The 24332-nt window shown below is 34.3% G+C and overlaps 1 protein-coding gene across 1 annotated transcript in view; it reads left to right on the top strand.

Annotated features, from left to right (window-relative positions):
- Positions 1 to 807: 807 nt before the first annotated feature.
- The window catches only part of ZBBX (zinc finger, B-box domain containing), a 114431-nt gene continuing 90906 nt past the window's right edge, over positions 808 to 24332 (top strand). Inside the window, exons 1-6 of the mRNA XM_012640159.1 lie at positions 808 to 875; positions 4998 to 5111; positions 8581 to 8671; positions 14412 to 14460; positions 15026 to 15135; positions 21590 to 21685. Of these exons, the coding sequence (XP_012495613.1) occupies positions 808 to 875; positions 4998 to 5111; positions 8581 to 8671; positions 14412 to 14460; positions 15026 to 15135; positions 21590 to 21685 (528 nt within the window). The remainder of the gene's footprint in view (positions 876 to 4997; positions 5112 to 8580; positions 8672 to 14411; positions 14461 to 15025; positions 15136 to 21589; positions 21686 to 24332) is intronic.

Below are 24332 nucleotides of genomic sequence, written 5' to 3'. Positions count from 1 at the left end.
AAGAATACAGTATATAATACATATACAAAATATGTGTTAATTGACTGTTTATGTTATCAGTAAGGCTTCTGGTCAATGGTAGATTATTAGCAGTTAAGTTTTGGGGGAGTTAAAAGTTATATGTGCATTTTCAACTGCATGGGGGATTGGTTCTCCTAATCCCCACATTGTTCAAAGGTCCACTGTATATAAATATTGGTGACATGTAAGCCCCATCAGATATGTTACCTTTCTAACTTTATTAGTATATGAAATTATAATAACTTGTAATGTATTTAATGTACAGTCATTCCTAGGTATCCATAGGGGATTGATTCTAGTATCCCCCACCCCACCTGTGGATATCAAAATTTGAGGATGCTCAAGTCCCTTATATAAAACGGCATAGTATTTGCAAATAACCTGAGTGCAACCTCCCGTATACTTTAAATCATCTCTAGGTTACTTCTAATACCTAATATAATGTAAGTGCTGTGTAAATAGTTGTTATACTGTATTTTTTGTGTTATTTTTTATTGTTTTTTGTTATTTTTATTGTTTTTTTCCTGAATATTTTGGATATGCTATTCGTTGAATACATGGTTGTAGAACCTGTGGATATGAAAGGTCAACTCTATACAGTAATTTTTTGCTATTTGACCTTTTCCCTCATACAGATTTTTGTTCTTAAAATTTTCCTGAGATATGTGGAATTTTGAATTTGTAACTTACACTGTTTAATTATGGCATAATTCTTTTTTCTTTGTTATTTTTTTCAGAAGTTTGTACAAATCCCAATAATTTTTAGAAAATATTAAGGCAGTAATCATGAACACCAAAGATTTTGTAGTTCTTCCATGGGGAAAACCTGGAAATTCTGTAAAGCTAAAATATAAGTAAGTACACATATATTTATTAATATATTTCTTAAATAGAGATAGTTGTCAAAGTTTCTGTATGTTGTAATTTAAACTGTTCTTTTTACATGAGACTGTTTAGAGTTGAATTCAAATTTTGTGAATTCTTCTTTCCATTTTTTTCACAATGCTGTATTTTTATCTGTAAGAGAGTAGGTTTGAAATACTATAAATCTATAATAGTTTAAAAATGATATTTAAAAATATTTATCCCACAAGAATCAAAGTGACAAGTTATAAATAAAATTTGGGCTCATTACCTATTAGAGCACTATAACAGAAAGTTAAAAATATTTTTGTGACCCTTATAGTTTAAAAAGAATCACCCTGAAATTTAGGGAGAAACTGAAATTTAGGGAGACTATTAGAGTGAGAAACCTTTAAACAGGGAATAGAAAGCACCACATACCCTAGCCCTTCACATAGTTAAAGGACATTATGTTGAATTTATTTTTCCTAGGAGGGGTACCCTCTGTCATAGATTGACTAGGAGATGCATTCAGCCAGAGCCAAATAATTCTGGGTGTCCTGGGAATTTCATGACATTACAGGGATATGGGATGGTTCAACCCATTGTTCCCCTTTGAGATCACATAGAGTCACTGGAAATACTCAGGGCCTTCCTTTCAAATATCATTAAGAGCCATCCAGCATGGGGTGGTGATAAACTGTCAGTTTTTAATTTTAGTTTTTGAGTTCCCTGATCCAGATCAATACTCTTGTATTCCTCAGTGTCTTCAAAGCTTTTCTAATGCTCTCTTTTCTTTTGAGACACTGGCAGCAAAAGCATTGTGTAAACTGGAAAATGTTATACAAGTCTATGACATTATCATTATTAGATATATGATTTTTTTGGTGGGGAGGGGAACTATCTAATTGCTAGTACTACCAATTTTTTAATAGAAAAAGAGAAAAGGATAAGCATTATTTGATTTCAGTGATGTGTTTCAAGTCTATGTGTCTATACCTATAAACATTCATCCAACAAACATATATTAAGTGCTCATATTCTACACAATGTCCTAGGAAATGGTAGCTACAAAAGGAAGAAGTCATGGTGTTTGCACTCAGGTAGCTTGCATAGGATATGAATGAGTAAAATTACGTTGACGATACAGTATAGTATGAAGCATGGTGTGCTGTGTACACACAGGACCTTGGAGGAACATGGCCTAAACTGGTAGGGCAGGAGTGAGAAGGTATCCCAATTGTGCCTGAGAGATGCAGTTAGTTGGGTAGTTATTGGGTGGAACTTGTGCAAAGGCAGAGAGACCACATAGTTTGGGGACTTTTCAGACATCGCCAATTGGCTAAGAACAAAGTTAGAGAAAAGGGCAGAGTTTAGTTAGTAACTAACATGTAAGCCATGGTTAGGAGTTTGGAATTTATCTTAGAAATGAGGGTGAAACATGTTTCCTGGACCTGTATGTTTCCCTGACCCACCCATGATCCACAGACCCATTAAAAACTGAGAGAGGGACACCCACTCCACAGTAAGTGCTGTGGAATTCTTTTTCTCACCCTTTTCTTGTCCTAAGCTCTTTTTCATTTGACATTGTCTTAACAATTGTCTTCACATTGTTTGAAAATTTGGCATCGTCCACTCCTCTCTACCATATTTCCAGCTTGAACCCATTTCAATTTTAGTTCTGGCTTTTGGATTTGTTGCGTTGATTAGAAATTATTGTCTAATTTTCATACTGTCTTGTCTCTAATGTATTCAAATAGCGTGAAGCATAAAATTTTAAACAACATTTTTTCTATATAGGCAAAAAAATACATTTTTGCTGAAATGATCATCTTGGAAATCTTAATTAAATCTCTTAAATCATAAAATAAATAAGTAAAGCCAAAGGTCAACCTTAGCTTTCCTCAGGAGCCTTGCCTGCCTCTGGCTCTGTGTCTAACTCTGTCTCCAAAAGGAATCCTTTGTCTTCTGTGAGACCCATAGAATCCAACCATTACACTTGACCACTTGGTTAGTGGGCTAGTCCTTTTTTTCGGTCTTACCCCTTTCCTCTACCACAGTGAGACTTCAGAAACATTAAAAGTCTTGTAAGCAAGTCAGTGACACAATTACATTTGTGTTTTTGAACTCTTCCTCTGGAAGCAGCGTGCAAAGTGTTGTGGGCTGTTGAGACTTTAGGCAGGGATATCAGCTGGCGGACTGGTCCTGAATCGTGCCTCCACCCACCCCATTGTGATCTAGTTCAGAAAATGGCACCATTGTCCCCCTGGCTGCTCAAGCAGAAAACCTGGGATTATTTTAGATTCCTTCCTTGTCCCCTCCCTGGTAGTCACCTGTTTTGGTCAGTCTCCAAGTTGTTAATTGTGTTTCCTTATTTATCTCAAAAGCTCCCATTTTTCTCTCCACTGCCTCTACTCAGCCAGACCAGCATAATCTTTCTATTATTTAGATTACTGGAATAGCCTCCTAACTGGCTGTCTTGCTTCCAGCCTTGTACCTTCTAATTGATTTTCAATGATACAGCCTGGGTGATCTTTCTAAATGCAAGTCTGATCAATTCTCTTAAAACCCTTTAATGATCCTCATTGTTCATAGAATACAAATACCAATTCCTCATCATGGCTTACAAGGCTCTTCGTGATCAGACCACTGTCCACCTCAGTAGTGTTATTACTTGCCACATTTTCCATCCTGCACTTAATATCTGGTCATGGGGAGCTTCGACTTCCTTGATTCACACATTGCCCTTTCCTACCTGTATCCACACTACTTTTTTCTTAGAACACTGCTCTCATCACCTCCCTTTGACTGGCTAAGTTCTTTTGTTCTTTAGGGTCTCAGCTCAGACTTCACTTTCTCCAGGAACTGTCCCTGCAGTCCAAGGGCTGGAGTATGTGCTCTTTCTTTGTGCTCAGGTAGCCCCCTGTACTTCCCCAATGAGAGCACCGTCACACTGTATCTCAGTTATTTTCATCCTTGTCTGAATTCCTTGCCACACTGGAAGCTCCATTCTTTCTCATATCCTATCACTTATCACAGGGCTTGTTTGTAGTAGGAACTGAATTATTTCTTGTGGAGTAGATATAATGAAAATAATGCCTCTCTCTATGTCTTGGCCAGGTTCTCCGAACCCTCTGGACAGCCTTTGCCTCATATCACTTGCTATATATCTCCCTGGATTGTGTCCATTTGGGGACATATCCTTGGTCCACTTGCTCTTGGGTGACTGCTCACTACCTCTATAAATTAATTTCCTATTTTGATCTCCATTATTCTTTAGTTTGGACCCATGCCATAGCATGCATGGGTGCCCACACTACTTGATTAAGGTAAAGCACTAATGTAATAATGAAGGAAGAGATTTAAATTCATGATTGATAATAAAAGAGAATTACTTTGGGTTAGTTCTATGAAAGAGAGAGTCAGTGACTAGTGCTGATAAGAGACCAGAATTGTAAAATGAAGAAAATGGCTTGTGTCAAAAGCTTCATGAGCCTAAGATATTATTGTCAAAATCTCTTGTACAGGAATCTCCTGTATGAAAACATTATTAGGGGCTTTCTTCCTAATAGGCTCTAGACAGGTTCTGCCTTCTCCCCCTGCCCCCCATATAATAAGTACATGATATAAAGGTAGAGATTTATTTAAGGCTTCCAAGATGATTAGTTCATAAAAATGTATATTTCACCTATGTATAAAACATTATTATTTTAAATATTGTACTTCAAACTACTTGAATATGTTAGAGGCAAGACAGCATGAAAATTAGAAAATAATTTTTCTTTTGTTTTCTATTTGCTTGTCATAGATATTTGTGCATATATAAAACATGGCTCATAAATGAAGTTAAATATGATTTTAAACCTCTAGCAATGTAATAGATAAAATAAAAGTTTAAGATTTGCAGAGATACCTTACTTAAAGATAATATTAATGAAAGGCAAATGCTAACTTTATAAACCATATTTCAGAGAAGTACAAAGAAAATAGTTGAAATACATCACTTATTTATTATTAATACTTTTACTTTAACAGCAAAAGATTATATAAAATTACTTTGCCTTGGGTTTTTTTTTTCTTTATTTTTTGTTTTCTCCAAATGAACATTCTACATTTAAATCTTACGTCTTCAGAAATGCTCAAGAACTGCGAATGGAGAAAGTACGGTTAGAGTTGGAGAACCAAGAGATGGCAAAGAAGCTGGAAGAATTCCGATCAACAATGAACAAACAAAAGGAAGAAAGAGAGTGAGTAAAATAGTATATTTTATATACTATTGTCATTCCAATAAAAATGTTTAATGCATGGATAATTTCTGGCTTTCCCTGAGGAACAAGCAATATTATATTCCTTCTTTTTGTTTTTGTGCCACTTATATGGGGCATGTTGCTTTTTAAAATGATCATTACTTTTGTTTCTTCTGAACTTTATTTGTTCTTACTCTTACTTATTTCTCTTTTTACTTTATGCTTTTCAAAAATTTACGGTCTGGAATGTTTAGGACAACAATGCAAACTTTGCTCTTTGCTCTCAGAAGATTGCCATCAACAGCAACTGAATATCAGTTTGTGTTTAGGACCACTGTTATTTATCTATTTTAAATAAATACATGTATATATTTAATATACCTAAATATATATATTATAGATAAGTATATATGTATGTGTGTGTATGTGTATATACATATATGTGTGTGTGTAAATATATATATATATAGGCATATATTTCTTAAACTTGGTGCTTTTTGGTTGTGGAATAGTGACTCAAAATCTTATGAGCAAGAAATTTTGATTTGCCTATGGAATATGATACTTGTCTTTATGTCAGTAACTGGGTTCAAATCATACACCCCAGGGAGATTTATGAACTTTACCTGCTGTATTATGAAAGAGGACAAGGTAAACTGAACTGGTTCTGATCGAACATTTGGATTCACAGGTTGCTACTTATTGTGAATTTTAGAGTGATTAGAGACAACTAAGGAATAGCAACATGTTTCTATTTTTGCTAATGCTCTTTAACTTTGCAAAAAATACTATAGGTAATGGCCCACGATGACATTGTTCCTCACCCATTCCTACCTCCACCTAGGCTAGTGTAGATGACTTCTCAGTAGCTACATGTGACTTTTATTCCAGTAGCAATTTCCTGCCTGCTTCCATGAGTAAAATTCCAGCTCAGTTTGCTTCCCTTAGGCTGCTTTACATCATCTATTTCCTGTTACATAAATAGCTGATTATGATAATACCTACCTTATAGATTAGATTGAAGATGAAATAATAAATACAAGGCATGTCTCAAGTTGCCTAATACACATTAGGTACTTGCTTTTTCATTATTTCCTTTGTCTCCCTCCCCTTTAAATTTATGGGAAGGAGGTGTTTTTATATTGTTTTCATCTGGGGCCAAGCTTATCTCATCTGAAGGACAGGCCCTGAGGCTTCTGGTTGTTTGTCATTGCCAGACACATTTAGTGAGTCATTGGGCTTGGCAGTTGTGATTGTGGAAGCTGAGAAATCCCATGACAGGCCACTTGCAAGCTGGAGACCCTGAGGTGCTGGTAGTGTGGCTCAGTCCAAAGTCTTCAAAACCAGGGGAACCAATGTTATAACTCTCAGCTCGAGGCCAACCTGAGACCTGGGAGGGCCACTGGTGTAAGTCCTGGAGTCTAAATTAGGCTGGGAGCCTGGAGTTGCTGTCCAAGGACGAGGGGAAAGAATGTATCCCAGAAGATAGATCCCATTTTTATTTATTAAAAGGCTTTTTGGGGGCAGGAGTTTGTTTGTATTTATATCAAAATCAAAACCTTCAAGTGTGTTTGAAATATTTTTAACAAATGCTAGTCAGTTGAAATTTTATTGAGAGAGCTGTCTAATAATATCTCCAATATTATACTTTTATATTTGTACTAATTTTACTAAGACTGTTGTTTTACTATGAAATAATAAATAAAGACAATAAAAGTCAAATAGAACAGATAGTTACATGATGAAAATGATCTCTTCTTAGCTCTAGGCTGACTCCAGCTTATTTTCTAGCACCACTTTTAATGATTCACATTTTTTCCCCACAAATTTATCTTTGTACATCATTGTACATACATGTATATGAATGTGTGTATGTGTGCTGTAAGTGTATATATCTGATGTGTCTTTTCTCTTATGTTTTCACAAGTGAGAGCATCTGTAAAAATATGGGAATTACTTCATATCCTACTATTTTATTTAATATATGTTAGCGCTCTTGTCACATAAGCACACACTGATCTATTTCATTCTCTTAGTGGCTATGTAATATTTCTTTGTGCAGATATATAATACCATTTGGTTTTCAGTATCTTGTGATTATAAATGCTGCCATGGTCATACTTCTACATGTATGTTTGCTTACATATGCAAGGATATCTGTGGGATGAATTCCTACCTCTGTAATTTTAGGTCAAAGTATATGTGCATTTTACATTGTGATAGACATTGGGAAATTGTTTTCCAAACAGGTATCAGAAGTTTATAACCTTCTTCTACAGAGTATTAGAATACATGTTTTATGTGCTTTTGCTGGTCCTAAATATTACCAAATTCTTTGTATAGTAAATTTAATTTTGTTTGGTCCTCAGAGTGATGACCATTAAATATCCATGAAGTACCTTTTTGAACCATTAAAGAAAATTCCAATATGTCTATTATAGTCTCATTAGTATTCATCGTTATGGCACATATATAATACTTACCCTTTCTAATAACCAGAGCATTAAGCTTCTCATGTTGTATGTCATCCCAGATGACAAGGTTTATTGTGGGTCTTGCTGCTTTTCTCTTAATAATCCAGTGGCCAGTTCTTTTAGCTTCACTGATTTGGACTTCGTTTGTACTTCTCAATGGATCATGGTATTTACTGGGAATCAGAGTTCCTGGAATCAGCTCCCAAGAATGCGTTTTCTTTAGCTTTGGAAAATTTCTAGATGTGTTTTGGTTTTCAGAATAGTTACATTCTTTTCTAAGATCACACAGATATTAAATATCATAGCCAGAATGAGAACCTGCCACTCATTGGCCAGGAAGATCAGTGTTCTAATCTTAATTATTTATTGTCTATGCAACATTGGGCAAGTTGTTGTCTCATTATTTTTAAAATGGGAATTGGACTCCTTGCCCTGTTGACTTCAAAAAAATCAAGTGAGTCTCAAGTAAAAGTGCTTGGAAAACTGTAAAACTAAAGTGTGCCTGTTTTGCAATCTTTGTTACATTTCAATGAGGGAGCTCATTTGGGGTCTTAATAAGGAATTCATTACTTACTAGATTTGCTGAATATTTTTGAGTATTGGTTTGTTTGCTTTTCCTCTGTACATTTGCAGACACTCGCTTTTAAAACATGTGTGACAGCCTGTAATGTTTCATATAAGTCAGTAAAGCTATTTTTAGTCATTGTGAATATCAAAAAAAAATGGAATTCTTTATTTGTGTTTGGGCATTTCACTTTTATTCATTTCCATAAAAGTTACAAATATGGTAGAGCCACATTTTAAAATTACTGAAGATATTGAGGCATTATTGATATTTCATTTTCATTTTGTGCTTGTTTGTTACATGTTAACAACTGAATTTCCATTTCTTGAAAACAAAGAAACTATATTTGTTTTCATTAAAAGGAGAAATGAAAAAAAAAAGGAGACATGTATTTAGTAATTACATTTCATTGTGTTTATATATCTTGAAGGTCAAGTGGATATCATTGGAAATCTGGAAAAGTGGGCAAATTGGGTAATCAATCACACATGATGTCACAGAATAGAAGAAATTTTATTAAGGTAAGAAGATACCATTTGATTCTCAGGCAATTTGCTAAGCAAGAGATACAAATTAGTTTTCCAGATCTTGTGTTTCCTTCCAAACTCAAGAATTTACTACTCTTGTTTTAACAAGTTTGCATATTATTAGATCTTTAATTCCTTTGTTTGTAGGGTAATAGGCAACTTTCATTATTCAGTTATGTTTTTATTTTTCATCTATAAGTTGACTTTTAAAAATTTACCTAGAGTTGAATTTTTCCATTCTGATTTTTTCCAAATTCCAAATTGAATTTTTCCATTTAGTTTGCTTCTGGTTTAAAGTATGGGAAATAGAACTATATTATTCTATATTAAGGTGAAAGCTAATGTTATTTGATTTTACCAATGAGAGAACTTTATATCATATTTGTTTAATGTTTTTACATTCTACTTGAATTATAATTTATTATTCACTTAATGTTGATTTTATGTGTGAAGAAACCCAAGAAAAAAATACTTTTCAGTTTCCCAGCTATAGAATTGCTTTATCTTTAGTGTACCCATAAAATATAACATTATAATATATTTAAGATTATAACCAGATAAGTGTCTTTAAGTAAAGAAAACATTTGCTTCTGGATTCTTTTGTGCAAGATCCGTGACTTTGTAAGTATTAACTTACACAGCTTTTTATTTTTTATGTATCTATCATTAAACTTTCATTGGGTCAGTTGGCATCTACAGACATCTTACTCTGCACTTCTAAACTTTTTGGCTTCAAAAAGGCATTCTATTCTTTAGAGTCATGCCCTGAGTGAAATAGGTTTCTTTAATTTTTGTGTTAAAAGTTTTATAATTCACTTTGCACTTTCCATTTTCTTTTTGCAATAGCATTCAAAGTTTCAGATATAATTGTAAATATAATGTATTAAAAATGTGGACTCTGTTATTGACTTTTTTATTTAATTTCATTTATTAAATGCTTTCTTTGTTTTATAGTGAATTGTCCTTGTTCTCAAAGAGGTCCTCATCTAATATGAAAGATGAGGTGCATAAAAATATTTAGGGCAAAATTCGGTATGTAATTTTTGCTGTAATCACTCAGTATATGAACAACGTGTGCTTGAGAAATAATAGTTTAGTTCTACAAATATTTGATAGTCAACTAAGTATATTTATAAGGAAAAAGTGATGAATAAATCATTATCTCAGTCCCCAGAAACGTCATAATTAACTAGGAAGATAAAAGCTTGGGGGGTTGGGAGCTGTGAAGTGTCGGTCTAGAAAATGAGATTAGGCAGGAAAGTAGAAGGCTTTGAATTCCAGGCTTAGGAGTCTTAATATTTTTACTTGGTGAATGGAATTCTCTGACATTTTTTGAGCAGGAGGATGGCAAGATTAAGGTAATAATTTATGATGGTTGATCTTATTTAAATATCCATTATGTTTGGAGTTAAGAGCATAGAGCCAAGTGGTCTCCAAACTGTTTTAATCATGTAACATATCAGAAAAGCGTGTATTTTGAGCATGGACTTCCTACACATGTACTTCTATTTGCTTATAAATAGAATTTAGTTATATACTTAGTTATATACTAAGTTATATACTTAGTTATGATACGTATGATGTCTTATGTACATTATAAAACAAAATATGGAAATTAGCCAAGAATGCAGTAGTCATAAATAGATGTTTCTTTTGAGGAAGTAACTGTCCTCTCTAAGAATTTATAAAAAGAAGAGAAGTGTGAGGAATACAACTGTGAGGGAAAGCCCGAGTGTGGAATATGTTGGCAAAGAGAACTTTAATATTTACTTGATATGTTTTAATACGAGTCAACAGTTTAGTGTTTAGCTGCTTTTCCTTTTTTCTCATTCAGTGTTTACTTGACTCCTACAAGGTAGTTGTTATTATTCCAGATTGACAGATGAAGTAACTTAACATCAAAGAAGTTAAATAACTTGCTCAAGGTCAAAAGTCAGGACCAAGATTTAGAATGAGAGCTCTCAGGCTTGTTCAAGACAATTTGCCAACTCTTCACCGAAGAAAGCCTGAGAAGAAAAAGAATAGCAGGAGTAGAATCAAAGTAATGTAATTTTATAGAAGACACAAGTAAAGGAAGGCCTTTTTAGAAAATATGGAGAAGTCACTATTGTTGAATACATTGTGTAGTGAAAAAAGTTTTGAGTATCGCTTTGGACCGATTTTTCTCTAGGGAGCTATTTTGCTTTCCAGGAGACATTTGGCAATGTCTGGAGACATTTTCAGTTGTTACCACTGAGAGGGCTTTTTTTTTTCTTTACACTGAAGATATGTAGTGAGTACAGGCCAAGGATGCTGCTAAATATCCTACAATACACTGGAGAACCCCCAAAACAAAGAATTATTTGGCCCAAAATGTCAATGGTGCTAAGGTTGAGAAACTGCATTAGACTATATAGATTGAAATTCTGAAATTCTCATTTCATTAACTCTGTGATGTTAAGCAAATCACTTAACCTTTCTGAGCCTATATTACCACAGTTGTAAACATGCATAGTATTTGCTGAATACTTCACAGAGTTTCGAGGAAATATATGTGAAACCATTTTGTAATATTATGTGAATATCACATTAAAATGTCTGTTTCTAGAGAATGAGAATTAAAAAACTGAATTTGATGATTGGGCCATTATTAGATGTGAAATAGATGTTAAGTGGTTGAAAAGAGTGGGAGGCAATGAGCAAAGATTATCTTTGCAGTGAACATGAGAGCAGAGGGTGACCTATATAGGGTTTAACAGGATCAAGGAAAGACTTTATTATATTGATTTTTGTAACTGGGGAGATTATGTGAGCCAATTTGTAGGCTGAGAGATGGACATGCTAGTAGAGAAAAGACTAAAGATGAAGATGAGAGAGGTGCCAGTTGCTGAGTGTGTGGTCTTTGAAGAGATGTTTCATTAAAGAGGCCTTTACCAAGGAAAGAAAGACACTATTTTTCTGAGACAAGAAAGGTGGAAGAATTAACAGGTGCAATAAAATAGTAAGTTGTAGAGGTTGTGTTTGACGGGTGGTGAGGTAGGACACTGGAAAGTCGTAATGGAAGAGTTCAACATTTTTAGTAAGGTTGAAGACAATATCGTCTGCTCAGATTGAGTAGGGGATATGGGATGAATTTGAGTTCTCAGGAATGGAGAAGGTTTGGAGTGGCCACTGTGGGAATCACGATTGGGGTTTAACAGCAAATGAATAAGCGAATTGCTGAAAAGCCATAAGGGCCCACTGGGGTTATTCAGTATGAATTTGTAAGAGACCTGACAGTATTATTTCATCACAATGGTAGGTAGATATGGGAGCTCTAAGAGGAAGGAGGCAGGGTGATTGAGGTTAGCACTGAGAAACTTCTGAGTTTGGGATTTTGAAGGTGTGGCCATTCAGCGTGCTGTTTAGGTGCAAGCTTTGGTCACAATGGTGGGGTGGCTGAAGAGGCATTAGATGTTCAGAGCAGCCAGCATGTTGGAGCATCTTTGGTACCAGGAAGTTAGGTAAACATGTATGTTGAAATCTCTAAAATTACATGCCAGAAATGTGATGGAGAGACATACTGAACGCATTACTGAAGTTCAGGTGGAAAAGGACTCTAGATATTGGTAAAGGTATTAAGCAGGTGGTGAAGAGCTTTGGTAGAAGTGACTTTGTTGAATGATGATAGCAGAACAATATTCTGGAAGCAGCATTGAAGAGAAAATAGGAAGAAAATTTTTCTTTTCTCCTGGTGAATGAAAGGGAGTGGAAAAGGAACTAGTTCCTCTGGAGAGTGTTTTGGAAAACGTTGTGCCTAAGGAAAGGTGAGTTTCAGTTGATGTAAACTTTTAGATGAAACATTTTTAGGAAAGGTTTAAAGCATGAGATAGGTAAATTATTTTTTAATAGGGACTCTCTGGGATGATAGAGGAGCCTGGCTGGAATGACAATCAGTAAAGAATAGCAAAGGTTCAGGAGCTAATTGGGTTGAGAATGAGAATATCTGAAAAGGTGGCTTGTAGAAAGTTTCGGCCCAGTGTGGTAGATTAAGGCATTGGTGGGGATTTGGAGGCATTTGTGAATGCCAGGGAGCTGATAACGGCAGCTCAGTCTGACCCCATTGGCTCAGATGCTATGCCTGTGTGGTAGATCCACTAAATCAGCCTGGCCTCTGACAGCACCCCTTCGACATCTACTGGTGGAGGCATAAGTGGGTTAATAAGGCACAGGCTTTAGTATATCAAACTCCTGATGTTTTGCATATACATACATATACATAAACATATGCAGATATGTGTATATGTCTATATGTGTGTGTATACATGTGAGTGCACGCATATGTGCATCCTCGATCCAACCTTACTCCACCCCCAACCCTTTCCGAAACAGATAAAAACTCAGTCTTATGAGGAAATTCTATTTGTCTAAAAATAGCAGCTAGCAGTTTATTCATTCAAATATTTGTATGCAATTTGAATCATTTGAAGTAAATATGGCTGTATTCATAGAGCAGAAAAATATTACTCATAGTAATAAAAACAAATTGTAAAATTTCCCTAATAATTTGTTCATTTTGCTTTGGCATATCTATCCATTCTGTCCGGGGTAACCTATAACCACACTGATCAGGTTTCAATTCAGATGTATCATTAAGGTAATCATATTGGATAATTTGATTATGAAAAATGAGATTAAATTATCTGTAACTTGCGTAACATTACCAGTTCAAAAATAAAAACGTGATTCATAGAAAAATTGATTATTTCAATCCTATTTTCTTTCTGCTTTGTTTGGTACATAGCATCGGGGCAGCTACTTTAAAGAATGTGAACAATAAGTGTCCCTTTGAAGCAAAACCACTAGATTCACTGAGAATAATTAGGCCTAAATTTTCAAAGATGACTGTAGTTGGTGCAGCCATAGATATAGAGACAGCCATTGTTCTCATATTCTCATGTACAAATTGAGCAATTGAGCATGCAAATTGCAAATTGAAAACTAGGCGTGAATTGACAGTGTCTATATAAATGCACACCATCCTCCATGCTCGTTCGTGTACTTTAAATGTTGGTTTTAATAAGATCAAGGCAAGTATGTTCAAGTGGCAAGCCTGTTTTATTTCCTAAAATGTTAAGAGCCAAGGATTTTAAGTGATTATTCATTTGAAATACCTAGTAGTGAATCATATTTACTCAAATTTTTTGGCTACATTATAGGAAGGTCAGGGATCACAAATAATATATTTGAAGGTTAATAAGTCTGTGTTGCTTAAACATGTAGTTGTCTATATTGGGCAAATAAGATAATAATATTGGTTTCTACAGTTATGTAATCAGAGTGGCTCAGTCACAATTCAGTTTGGATTTAGTCTACACAAATATTAGACTTTGTGTGTTTGAGGAAGAGCAGGAATTTAGAAAAGAATTATTAAACCTTTACAATATTCGAATACTAGCATTTTCTTAAAATCATTTTATGATGACATACAATGGTTTTTGTTTAAAAATATTTTATGTTTTTAAAAAACTGGTTTACATTTATTTCCAAAATTTATTTTATTTTCTATAAATTTCTCTTTATAATTTATCAAGAGGTCTACATGTGCTTTAGTGATGATCTCCTATTAATTTCATATTATTCTTTCAAAAATATTTTTGTTCAAGATGCAACAAAATGTTACAACTTTCTAATATTTTTGTTAGTAACTTAATTAAACTTTCTTTGAATAAAGAGAATACATACCTGACAAACAATATCTATTTTATCAATACAGCTTTCTGCAGGAAAAGTGAAATTAAAATTATTGAAGGAGCAGATTCAAGGTAAATAGTTTACCATAATATTATTAGATGTTAAAGATACATTTTTTTCTTTTATATTTGAATTACACATAAAATTAAAGTGTTAGAATTGTTCATGCCATATGAAGATTCTAAACTCCCAACTTAATGACGCTTGGATTTTCAAAATAAATTTTATTCAATTGATATAAATTGAAATTGCACTCTAAGAAATTAAAAGAACATTGAAAATTGCTTTATATTTTAATAAATCATTTAACAACAGCAAAAACCAAAAATACAATTTGAATTTGTAGTAATTCCAAAGGAAATAATATGTCTTTCTGGAGGATAAACACATTTAATTTTGAGTGGTTAAGATAATTTGGTAGAAGAAATTCTAGAAATATGTATGATATAATACTTATTACATATTTATATACACATATATTTATTATAAATATGTAATATGATAAATGTTTAGAATTTGTTGTATGTCGGTTTCAGTTTGATCCAGAAATGGGAAATGTGCATAGTTTCATTACTTTATCAATCAGAAAACTAAACATATTTTAAAGTGATTGCTCTAACATTTTTTTTCTTCCAGGGCCAGTGAAACAACCAGTTAATTATAAAATGGCAAATTCTTTTGAAAGTGAAAAACCCAAGATAAAAGGGAAAGTTTGTGGACAGTGTGAGAACAAAGCTGCTCTACTAGTATGTGCATTATAATAAGCAATTAGAATAGAATTTCATATGGCCTCATAGACCCATCCTAACTTAATTTGTTTTAGTAGCCTTATACTTTTTCTTCATTGCTGTTACTGTGCGTGAAGTGTGCGTGCTGCTGGATAAGGACAGCAGCTATACTTATTCACTGAATCTCATCCTCTCATTCCTTTTTTTTTTTTTGAGACAGAGTCTCACTCTGTTGCCCTTACAGTGCCCTGGTTAGCCTATTTCACAGCAACCTCAAACTCCTGGGCTCAAGCGATCCTCCTGCCTCAGCCTCCCGAGTAGCTGGGACTACAGGCATGCGCCACCATGCCCGGCTAATTTTTTCTATATAGATTTTTAGTTATTTGGCTAATTTCTTTCTTTTTTTAGTAGAGACGGGGTCTCGCTCTTGCTCAGGCTGGTCTCGAAATCCTGAGCTCAAACAATCCTCCCGCCTTGGCCTCCCAGAGTGCTAGGATTACAGGCGTGGCCACGCCCGGCCCATCCTCTCATTCTTAAGGGCATCTCTTTAAAGCTTGTCCTCTGTCCTTTGGATCGTGCCTGTTAGCATACAAACATGCTGCAGTATCCCCATCTAAAACTAAAACCAAAACCAAAACTACACTAAAAATTATGTTTGACCTCCAAATCTGCCTCTGCACCCCATTATTGTAAAACTCTTCTGAAGGTTTGTCTGTACTTGCTGTCAGTGTCTATTTTTAATTGCAATATAATTTACTTACTGTAAAACAGATCTTAAATGTACAATTAGATGCCTTTTGACAAATGCATGCACCCCATCAAGATACAGAACATTACTTTCACCTCAGAAAGATCCCATGTGCCCCTTCCAGTCAATCCCCACCATAAAGGCAACTACTCTGATTTTTAACACCTTAAATTTACAGGTGCCTGTTCTTGAACTTTTGTGTAAATGAAATGCGATAGTATACATTTTTTGGCTTTTTTTGCTCCTCATGGAGATTCACCTATGTTAATCAGTAGTAGGTTCATTAGTATTACCAAGTATGTCATTGTATGGATATACCACATTTTGTTTATCTATTTAGCCATCGATGGACACTTGGGTTGCTTCCACCTTTTGGCTTTTGTAAGTAATGTTGCTATGAGCATGAGTGCACAAATAATCTCTTCAAGACCCTGTTTTCAATTCTTTTGAGTATATATCGAGAAGTGAAATTGTTAGATTTCCATTTTCTCTTGAATTCTTTCCAGTCAGTCTTGAGTCTCCACTACTGTCCAGCAGCTCCTCCTATCCAGGTCACCATAGACTTCCACATTCTTAAATAAAATGCTCAACTCTCAGTTCTTATCTTAATTTATTAGGAATATTTGATACAGTATCTCTCTCTTCACCTATGACTTCCTTCCTCTGGGACATCGTACGCTCTTGGCTTCATTTTAGTTCAGTACCTGTTTCTTCTCAGTCTTCTTTGTTGGTTTTCTGTATTCTTGACCTCTTAATGTTGGCGTGCCACAGGTCTCAGTGCTTAGGCTTCTTCTTTATCTATCTGTATGTACTCTCCAGATAAATCTACCCACTCTCTTGTCTTGAAAGCCCATATCTATATTTTTGATTTTCTAATTTACACATCTACGTCAAATTTCTTCCCTGAACTTTTGACTCAAACTGCGTATTCAACACCTCTACTTGGATATCTAGTAGGAATTACTAACTTAACGTGTTCAAAGTTGAGCCCTTAATTTCTTTCCAATAAATATTCTTCCCTCACACTTTCTTCATATTGATATATGTCAACTCAAAGGTTACCTACTCTGACAGCCTTTTACAAAGTAGCAAAAGCTGAGTTGTACTCTCTAGTTTTGTGAAGCGACTTCATCCACCTATATAATGTTTATCACCAGTTAATATATATTTATTTGTTTATATTCTACCTATCTACAATGTAAATTTCCTAAGGGTGTGGGTGTAGATATAGTTTTTTTCATTGCTGTGTGACCACCACCTAGAATTATGCCTGCAGTGTAGTAAACACTCACCAAAATTTGTTGAGTGAATCGTTTCTTTAAGAACTATTTTCTAACATAGATTTTTCCTTAATTTAGACATATTTTCCTTTCAGGTAGCATTGATGATACTCCAGTATCTTTTACAATTTTAAATATTACACATAGGTAGGAAGTAGTTTCCCTCTGAAAGAATTTAATGATTATTTATAACTAATATTTCCAGATTATGTTATAGTTTCAGAGAACATAGCCATAATCATTTCTGACTTAAGGCTATGTTGCTAGACTTATTTAATGACAGTTTTAATTGGACTCGAAGAGTTAGAATGCTATGTATCTAATAAATAGCTAATAACAATATTAAATGTAAAACCTGGCTCTCGGTAGCATAATGCTCTTTTTATTACATCATATTATTTTCTTAATTGATATACTGGTGGACAATAATTGAAGGAATCTTAACAAACTACAACTATCCAGAAATGTGTAAAAAATATAAACAAATGCTAATATTCTTTGAGTTGGAAGTATGAGAGCTAAAAGGGACTTACTGGTTTAATTGAATTGTTGAGGTTGGTTGTTAGTGACCTGAAAAAGGATTTATAACATATAGGAGCTATGAATCAATATTTCTTGTGAATCCTACTTTGTGTTGAGCACTTTTCAAAGGCCATAGAACTTGAACCGTGTGGCATAAGTAGATAGGGCTTGACCTGGAAATAAAGGATCTGTTTTTCTAGAGAGAAGAAAAAGTAAGGAGGAGGATATCCCAGACAGGATAAATAGCATGCACCTTGACTGGAAGGCAGACGAGAGTGATAATGTGCGCAGTTATCAGCGAGCAGATAGGCCTGAAAACGTTTTATACAGAAGCCAGGATTTAGGCCCTAAACATTTGTAAGAAATTTTGCTAAGAATTTAAGAAAGGATGTTCTTTGATTTGAAATAAAAATGATATCCTATGATAGTTGTCAAAAACATAACAATAAGCCGTTATATTTAGATGCATTCACATATATTGATGGCAAGGATAAAGCCCGCAAATTCCAAATTTCTTATATATTAATTTGGCAAATGTGGATAATTTAATTAAACTCAAATGGGTTCTGAAGGCTTAGTACAACTGATTTGGCATTCATCAAATATTTGTTAAAACTGCACTTGGGTATTCCATCATCGAGGAAACATCTGTGATGGAATGGAGTCCTTATTTACATTTTTAACATGCTTCTGCCAGTTATACGAACTGCCTAAAAAGATTTTCCAGTTGGCGGTCATTTTAACCCAATTTAAATCCAAATATGCTTGTATAACAAAATATAACAGCTTACTCTGCAACTCCAGCTTTGATCTTCCAGTCTACAAATATCCTTTTGGCTACATTCATTAAAAGTCTGTTGTTAACAAATACTTGGCTTAGAATTATATGCTAAAACTGATTTTCAGTTTTCCATGTTATATTGTAAAAACAGTGCCAAATATTTATGAGAAATTCATTAAAATATTAGCAGATATGTTAAGTAAAAATTATGCAGAGTGCATTCTGAAGTCTATATTAATATAACAACCATATAATTATGTAAAATTATAGTTTTTTTTTGTTTGTTTTTTGAGACAGAGTGTCTGTCGCCCTGGGTAGATTGCAGTGGCGTCATCATAGCTCACTGTAATCTCAAACTCCTGGGCTCAAGAGATCCACCTGCCTCAGCCTCCCGAGTAGCTGGGACTACATGCATGCACCTCCAAGCCTGGCTAATTTTTCTATTTTTAGTAGAGACGGGGTCTTGCTCTTGCTTGGCCTGGTCTGGAACTCCCGAGCTGAAGCAATCCTCCCACCTCAGCCTTCCAGAGTGCTAGGATTACAGGTGTGAGCCACCTCACCTGCCTAAAATTATAGTTTTAAAATTGATTTTATACTTAAAACTATGGATTTGGGATAATGTTTTTATTCCATTTCTCCAAAAGACTGAAGCTCTTGAAACACCAGTTGAAAGGGTAGGATTAGCTAGTTCTTGTTCTAGGGATAGTGATTTTTTTTTTTTCTGCTTGAATAAATAATTCGGTTCCATATAGCTAATCATATTTGAAAAAATATATTTGGATTTTAATAAATACCAGACCGTGCAGTCATTGGAAATATTAGATTTTATAATATTGCAGATTTTATCAAGATTTTTCAATACAGATGGTGCCCGACTTACCATGGTTCCAAAAATGGTGGTGCAAAGTGATATGCATTCAATAGAAACCACACTTCAAATTTTGAATTTTGATTTTTTCCTGGGCTAGTGAAGTGCAGAAAGATACTTCTGATAATGGACGGCGGCAGCAAGTCGTAGCTCCTAATCAGCTATGTGGTTATGTGGGTAAAACACCATAAGATACTTAACACTTTATTATAAAATAGGTGTTAGATGATTTCTCCCAATTTTAGGCTAATGTAAGTGTTTTGAGCACATTTAAGATAGGCTAGGATGTTTGGTAGGTTAGATGTATTAAATACATTTTCAACTTAAGTTACTTTCAATTTATGATGAATTTATTGGGCAATAATCCCATTAAAAGTGAAGGACTATCTGTAAATGATTAGTACTTCAGTGAATGGTCTCCGATTAATTTAATGATTGGTAATGTGTGTCATGTTTAAGAGTTTGAGCTTTTAGTCAGACTGTGGGGTTGAAATCCTGTCTCCACCACGATTATCTTGTATGACTGTGGACAAATTCTCAATCATTGTGTTCCTTTGTTACTTCATCTTCACAATGAAGATACAGTGTTCATTCTAACATTGTAGGGTTGGTGTGAGGATTAAATGAGATGGAACATAACATCTCACTGTTACTCTAGAACAGTGATTAAGTGCTCACTAAATGTGGGTATTGTCATTGTTATTTGATTCTAGTCTCCTTTTTTAGTTCCTTTTAGTTACATATAGTTCTTTTTTACTTTTTAAATCATTTCTTTAGTGTTGTTCTAATCATTTTATATTTGATAAACCTGTCAACATTATTGTAGGAAACCATGTCATTACATGGAGATTTTTAACACAATGGACTTAAAAGTCTCCTTTTGGGTTTTTAATATAAGTGTAGTCTACTTTTCTATGTCATTTGCATCCTAGTGCCTTGTTACTCAACGTGTGGTCCACATGGCACTAGGATGTGCATCACCTGGGAGCTCGTTAGCATGCGGGATCTCAGGTCCCATTACAGATCTACTGCATCAGAGCATTGTAACAAAATCCCGGGTGATTTACGTGCATATTACAATTGGAGAAGCTTCACTCTATTGCACAGTTCAGTCCACCAATGACCAGTACGAGGCAGAAGAGCTTGGTTGGCCTTTTGCCAACCGAACCCATCTACTTTATGCTTATTATTCCTTGACATGAAGAAGAAAGGAAGGAGTGGGGAGAGTGGAGGTGGGCACTCTGAGAGGAAATGAATGAGGATTGAAGGAACTATGATCACCTTGACATAGACATTCTGATACCATCTCTCCAAGCCCTCATGCTTTCTCATCCGTGCTACCGTTCGTTCTTCTCAGCCTGGGCCAACGTGAATAAAATGAGGGCTCTTAGCCTTTTACACTGCTGCTTGTCACATTGTCAAAAGTGTTGAAGCAGCAGTACAATTGTAGTATTTTCATTTGTAGGAAAATTTCCATTTTCTTTTCTTTTTCCTTTCAGTCTTGCTTGGCACCATCATAGGTATGGGTATATTGCATTATTCAACTCATCCACACATTTGAAAAATTACATTTTAACATCATAAAGAATTGGAAGATAAATATAAATTTGCTCATAATTATTATATTTTATCAGTCATAAAATTGCTGACATGGTGATGTAGTTCCATCCAAAAAATATTAAGTTCCTTTTTCCTTATACCTTTTTTCCCTTTGGTGACTCTTCTAAGAACGCTTTTTAAAAGCCATATTTTGAGAAACAACAGTGAAGAAGTACCTTTCAAGGAAGTATATGCGGATTTTTGGAGGCAAATAGTATGCATATCATTTGAAACTGTGTCATGTAAACCCATACAGAAAGATAAACAAGCTCATAAAAATGAAGGATTTTTCACACAAAGATAACACCATATAGTTTTTACCAGGTCAAGAAGTTTGACCTGCAGCTACTGGTTGTTTTATGAATTATTCAGAAATTGCACACACATATATGCATCTAACATATACACCTAAAACCTACATTGAAGTTATTATATTTATTTTGTTAAGAGAATAATTAGTGTTTACAAGTTAGTTTTCCTCAAAGAGTTAAATCTTTAATGGGCCAAATAGCTGTCCCAGGCTTTTTTTGAAGGGAGGGGTGGTCCTCGATTATGAAGACATATATGCATGTCATTTTTACAAAAAAATATTAAAACAATAACATTTTCATGCAAACACTTTCTTAAAATCATATTAGTATAAGATTGTATTTTTTTTAAAAATATCTTTTAAGGTGTGCCTTGAATGTGGAGAAGATTATTGTTCCGGATGCTTTGCTAAAATTCACCAGAAGGGGGCACTAAGGCTCCACAGAACAACTCTTCTGCAGGTATGCCTTTCTATAGCAAAATGCTGTGCTTGTAGTGTGTTTGTAAAATGTTTCAACATAAAGACATTTAAAATATTTAATTATCTAGAACTCAGGATGATTTACATTAATTTCTAAAATTCTATTATGTACAGTCTTGACATATATCTTAAAATTATTTTACTGAACACTAGATTATATTTTGCTGTTTAAAGTATGTTGTAAGGGTAGTTGCTGAAACAGCTTGATTAGGGTCTTCAGATTATGCATTCTATCTGAGAACTTGACATTTAAAAACTAGACAATATTTTTATCTATTGTGATTTCAAACAAACACTTGGATTATTTTAAATATTGCTTCTGTGTAATTTATAAACAGAAATCTCTTATGTTTTCTTTTCATACTTATTTAAAAATAGTTTTTTATTTCTCTTCACCCACTATCATTTAGATCAGCTTATATCTCAGGTTTCTACCCTTCTTTCTACATATAAGGACCTTTTATTTATTCTTCTGTAGTCATTGCTTTTTGAAATGCCTAAACTCACTGTGTCAGGTGGCTTTAAAATTCTAATACTTAAACAGTAAATATGGTTAGATAGAGACATGACATGACACCAGTTACATTTAATGCTGCATTGATTTGTCACAGACTTCATTCACTTTGCAGTAATGTATTCAACAAACATTTATCGAGTACCTTCTAGGAAGCAGGCTCTGTGCCAGGCAATGACCTTATATAGATTAATAATCCTAGGGCCTGGAGATAAAAATGAGGACCAAAAACCCATATAATGGGTTGAGGATTTAAGTATTATCTTATAGGCAAAGGAAAGGAGATGATCAGATCTATATTTAGAAATATCACTGGTAGATTTCAAAATTTACATGTTAGCTCAATAAATATTGGTATCTGTCTAGGAGGGTAACGGCCCAAGTTATGATAACCACAAAACATAAAATAGACCTAACTTATATTTACCCAAGTCACTTACTTTAGAGTGGTCACTCAATGTTTAGAGCCTCTGGACAGAAATGATAGAGGGAAAACAGAAAACAACCTGCTACTTCCTTTCTTCATGATATTATAATCAGATAGTCATAAAAATGAAAATTAATCATATAAAAGTGAGTCTAATTGTTAATATGTAAATAATACAGAATCTAATTAAAGGAATTCTGCTTTGAAGGTAAATACTGTAGTATAATGATTCAACCATGAGTTCATATTAGGAATTTTTCATGCAATGATTTATTCAGCACATCTTTTGAGTTATCACTCAGTAAATTTAAACACTTGTGCTGACTGATATGGAAGATACGAAGAAAGAGCCATGACTTTTTCTCTTCAGTATTTGAGCCTCGAGATTTATCCAAGTTTGCTTCTTTTGTCTCTCTCCTTTCCTTCTCCTTCTCCTCCCTTTTCCTCCCTCTCTCTCTCTCTCTCTCTCTCTCTCTCTCTCGCTCTCTCTCTCTCACACACACACACACACACACACACACACACACACACACACACACAGATAATTTCACAAGACAGACATCGCTGTGACATGACTTATTGTTATCCAGACATGGATATGATCGGGGTCAAATTATGCTTACTAAAAGCAGCATGACATAGAGTATGTTTTCTTAACATTGAGCATTCTTCTATTCCATATTAATATTATTGAAATATGTGTACCTTACGTCTTAACATAGAAGAAAAGTGATCTTTGTAGATTAGGATCTTATAAAATTCCAACTGTAGATTTGAATGAAGAAGTGAGAAAATATTTACTGAATATATGCTTCATGTCATACTCTTTTTTGTAATTAAAAAGTATGTTTATTGTTTCTTGTGTACAACTCCTTTCAAATTACATACTACTTTTACACGGAGCATTTATGACAATCTGCGGATTTCTCCTCCTCCATCTTTATTGAGATATAATTGACAAAAATTGTATATATTTAAGGTACAAATGTGATGTTGTGATATACATAAATGTGAAATAATCTCCAAAATTAAGCTAAAGAACATTTCCATCACTTCACATTACATTGTCATCTTCCCCCCTCCCTCCCTTTCTTCCTCCTTTCCTTCTTTTTTTCCTTTCTTCCTTCCTTTCTTTCTTTTTTCCTTTTTTTTTTTTGTGGTAAGAACATTTAAGATACTGCCAGTATCACATTTTCTGGTTTTGATTGCAGGGGAGGAAAGGGTGGTAAGCCAGAAATAGTAAAATGGTATTTAAGTTCCTAGTGAATCTCAAATTGTAGAATATTCATTTATCTCTGAAAGTTAGAATAAATGGATTTCATAATATATATATATACAAATCAAAGAGTAGGGCAAGGAACCATGAATTCTTGAAATGTTTCTTCAAATACAGGTATTCTTTTGTGTATATAAAATTAAAGTTAAGTGACAATAAACAGCCATATCTCTTCTTTGTTTGTGTTAGCCCTTTGTATTGCCCTCCAGTCTGTGCAGACTAAAGTGCCACTGCAGGGAGAGTCCTGGGAAGTGCATTGTCTACTAGGGAGGTAGAATTGAGAAGTTGACACTTAGCAAAAAGCTCACACAGACCTTCTGTACTGGGAGTAAATTTTGTACATTGCTCTTACTCTCTTTTTATATAACATTATCTCACCTACTGGGATTGTTAAGGAATGAAATATTTTG

This window comes from Propithecus coquereli, unplaced genomic scaffold, assembly GCF_000956105.1.
Source record: "Propithecus coquereli isolate 6110/MARCELLA unplaced genomic scaffold, Pcoq_1.0 Scaffold15, whole genome shotgun sequence".
Taxonomy (NCBI): Eukaryota; Metazoa; Chordata; class Mammalia; order Primates; family Indriidae; genus Propithecus; species Propithecus coquereli.
Note: the sequence above shows the minus strand (reverse complement) of the source record. Positions and strands in the feature narration are given on the sequence as shown.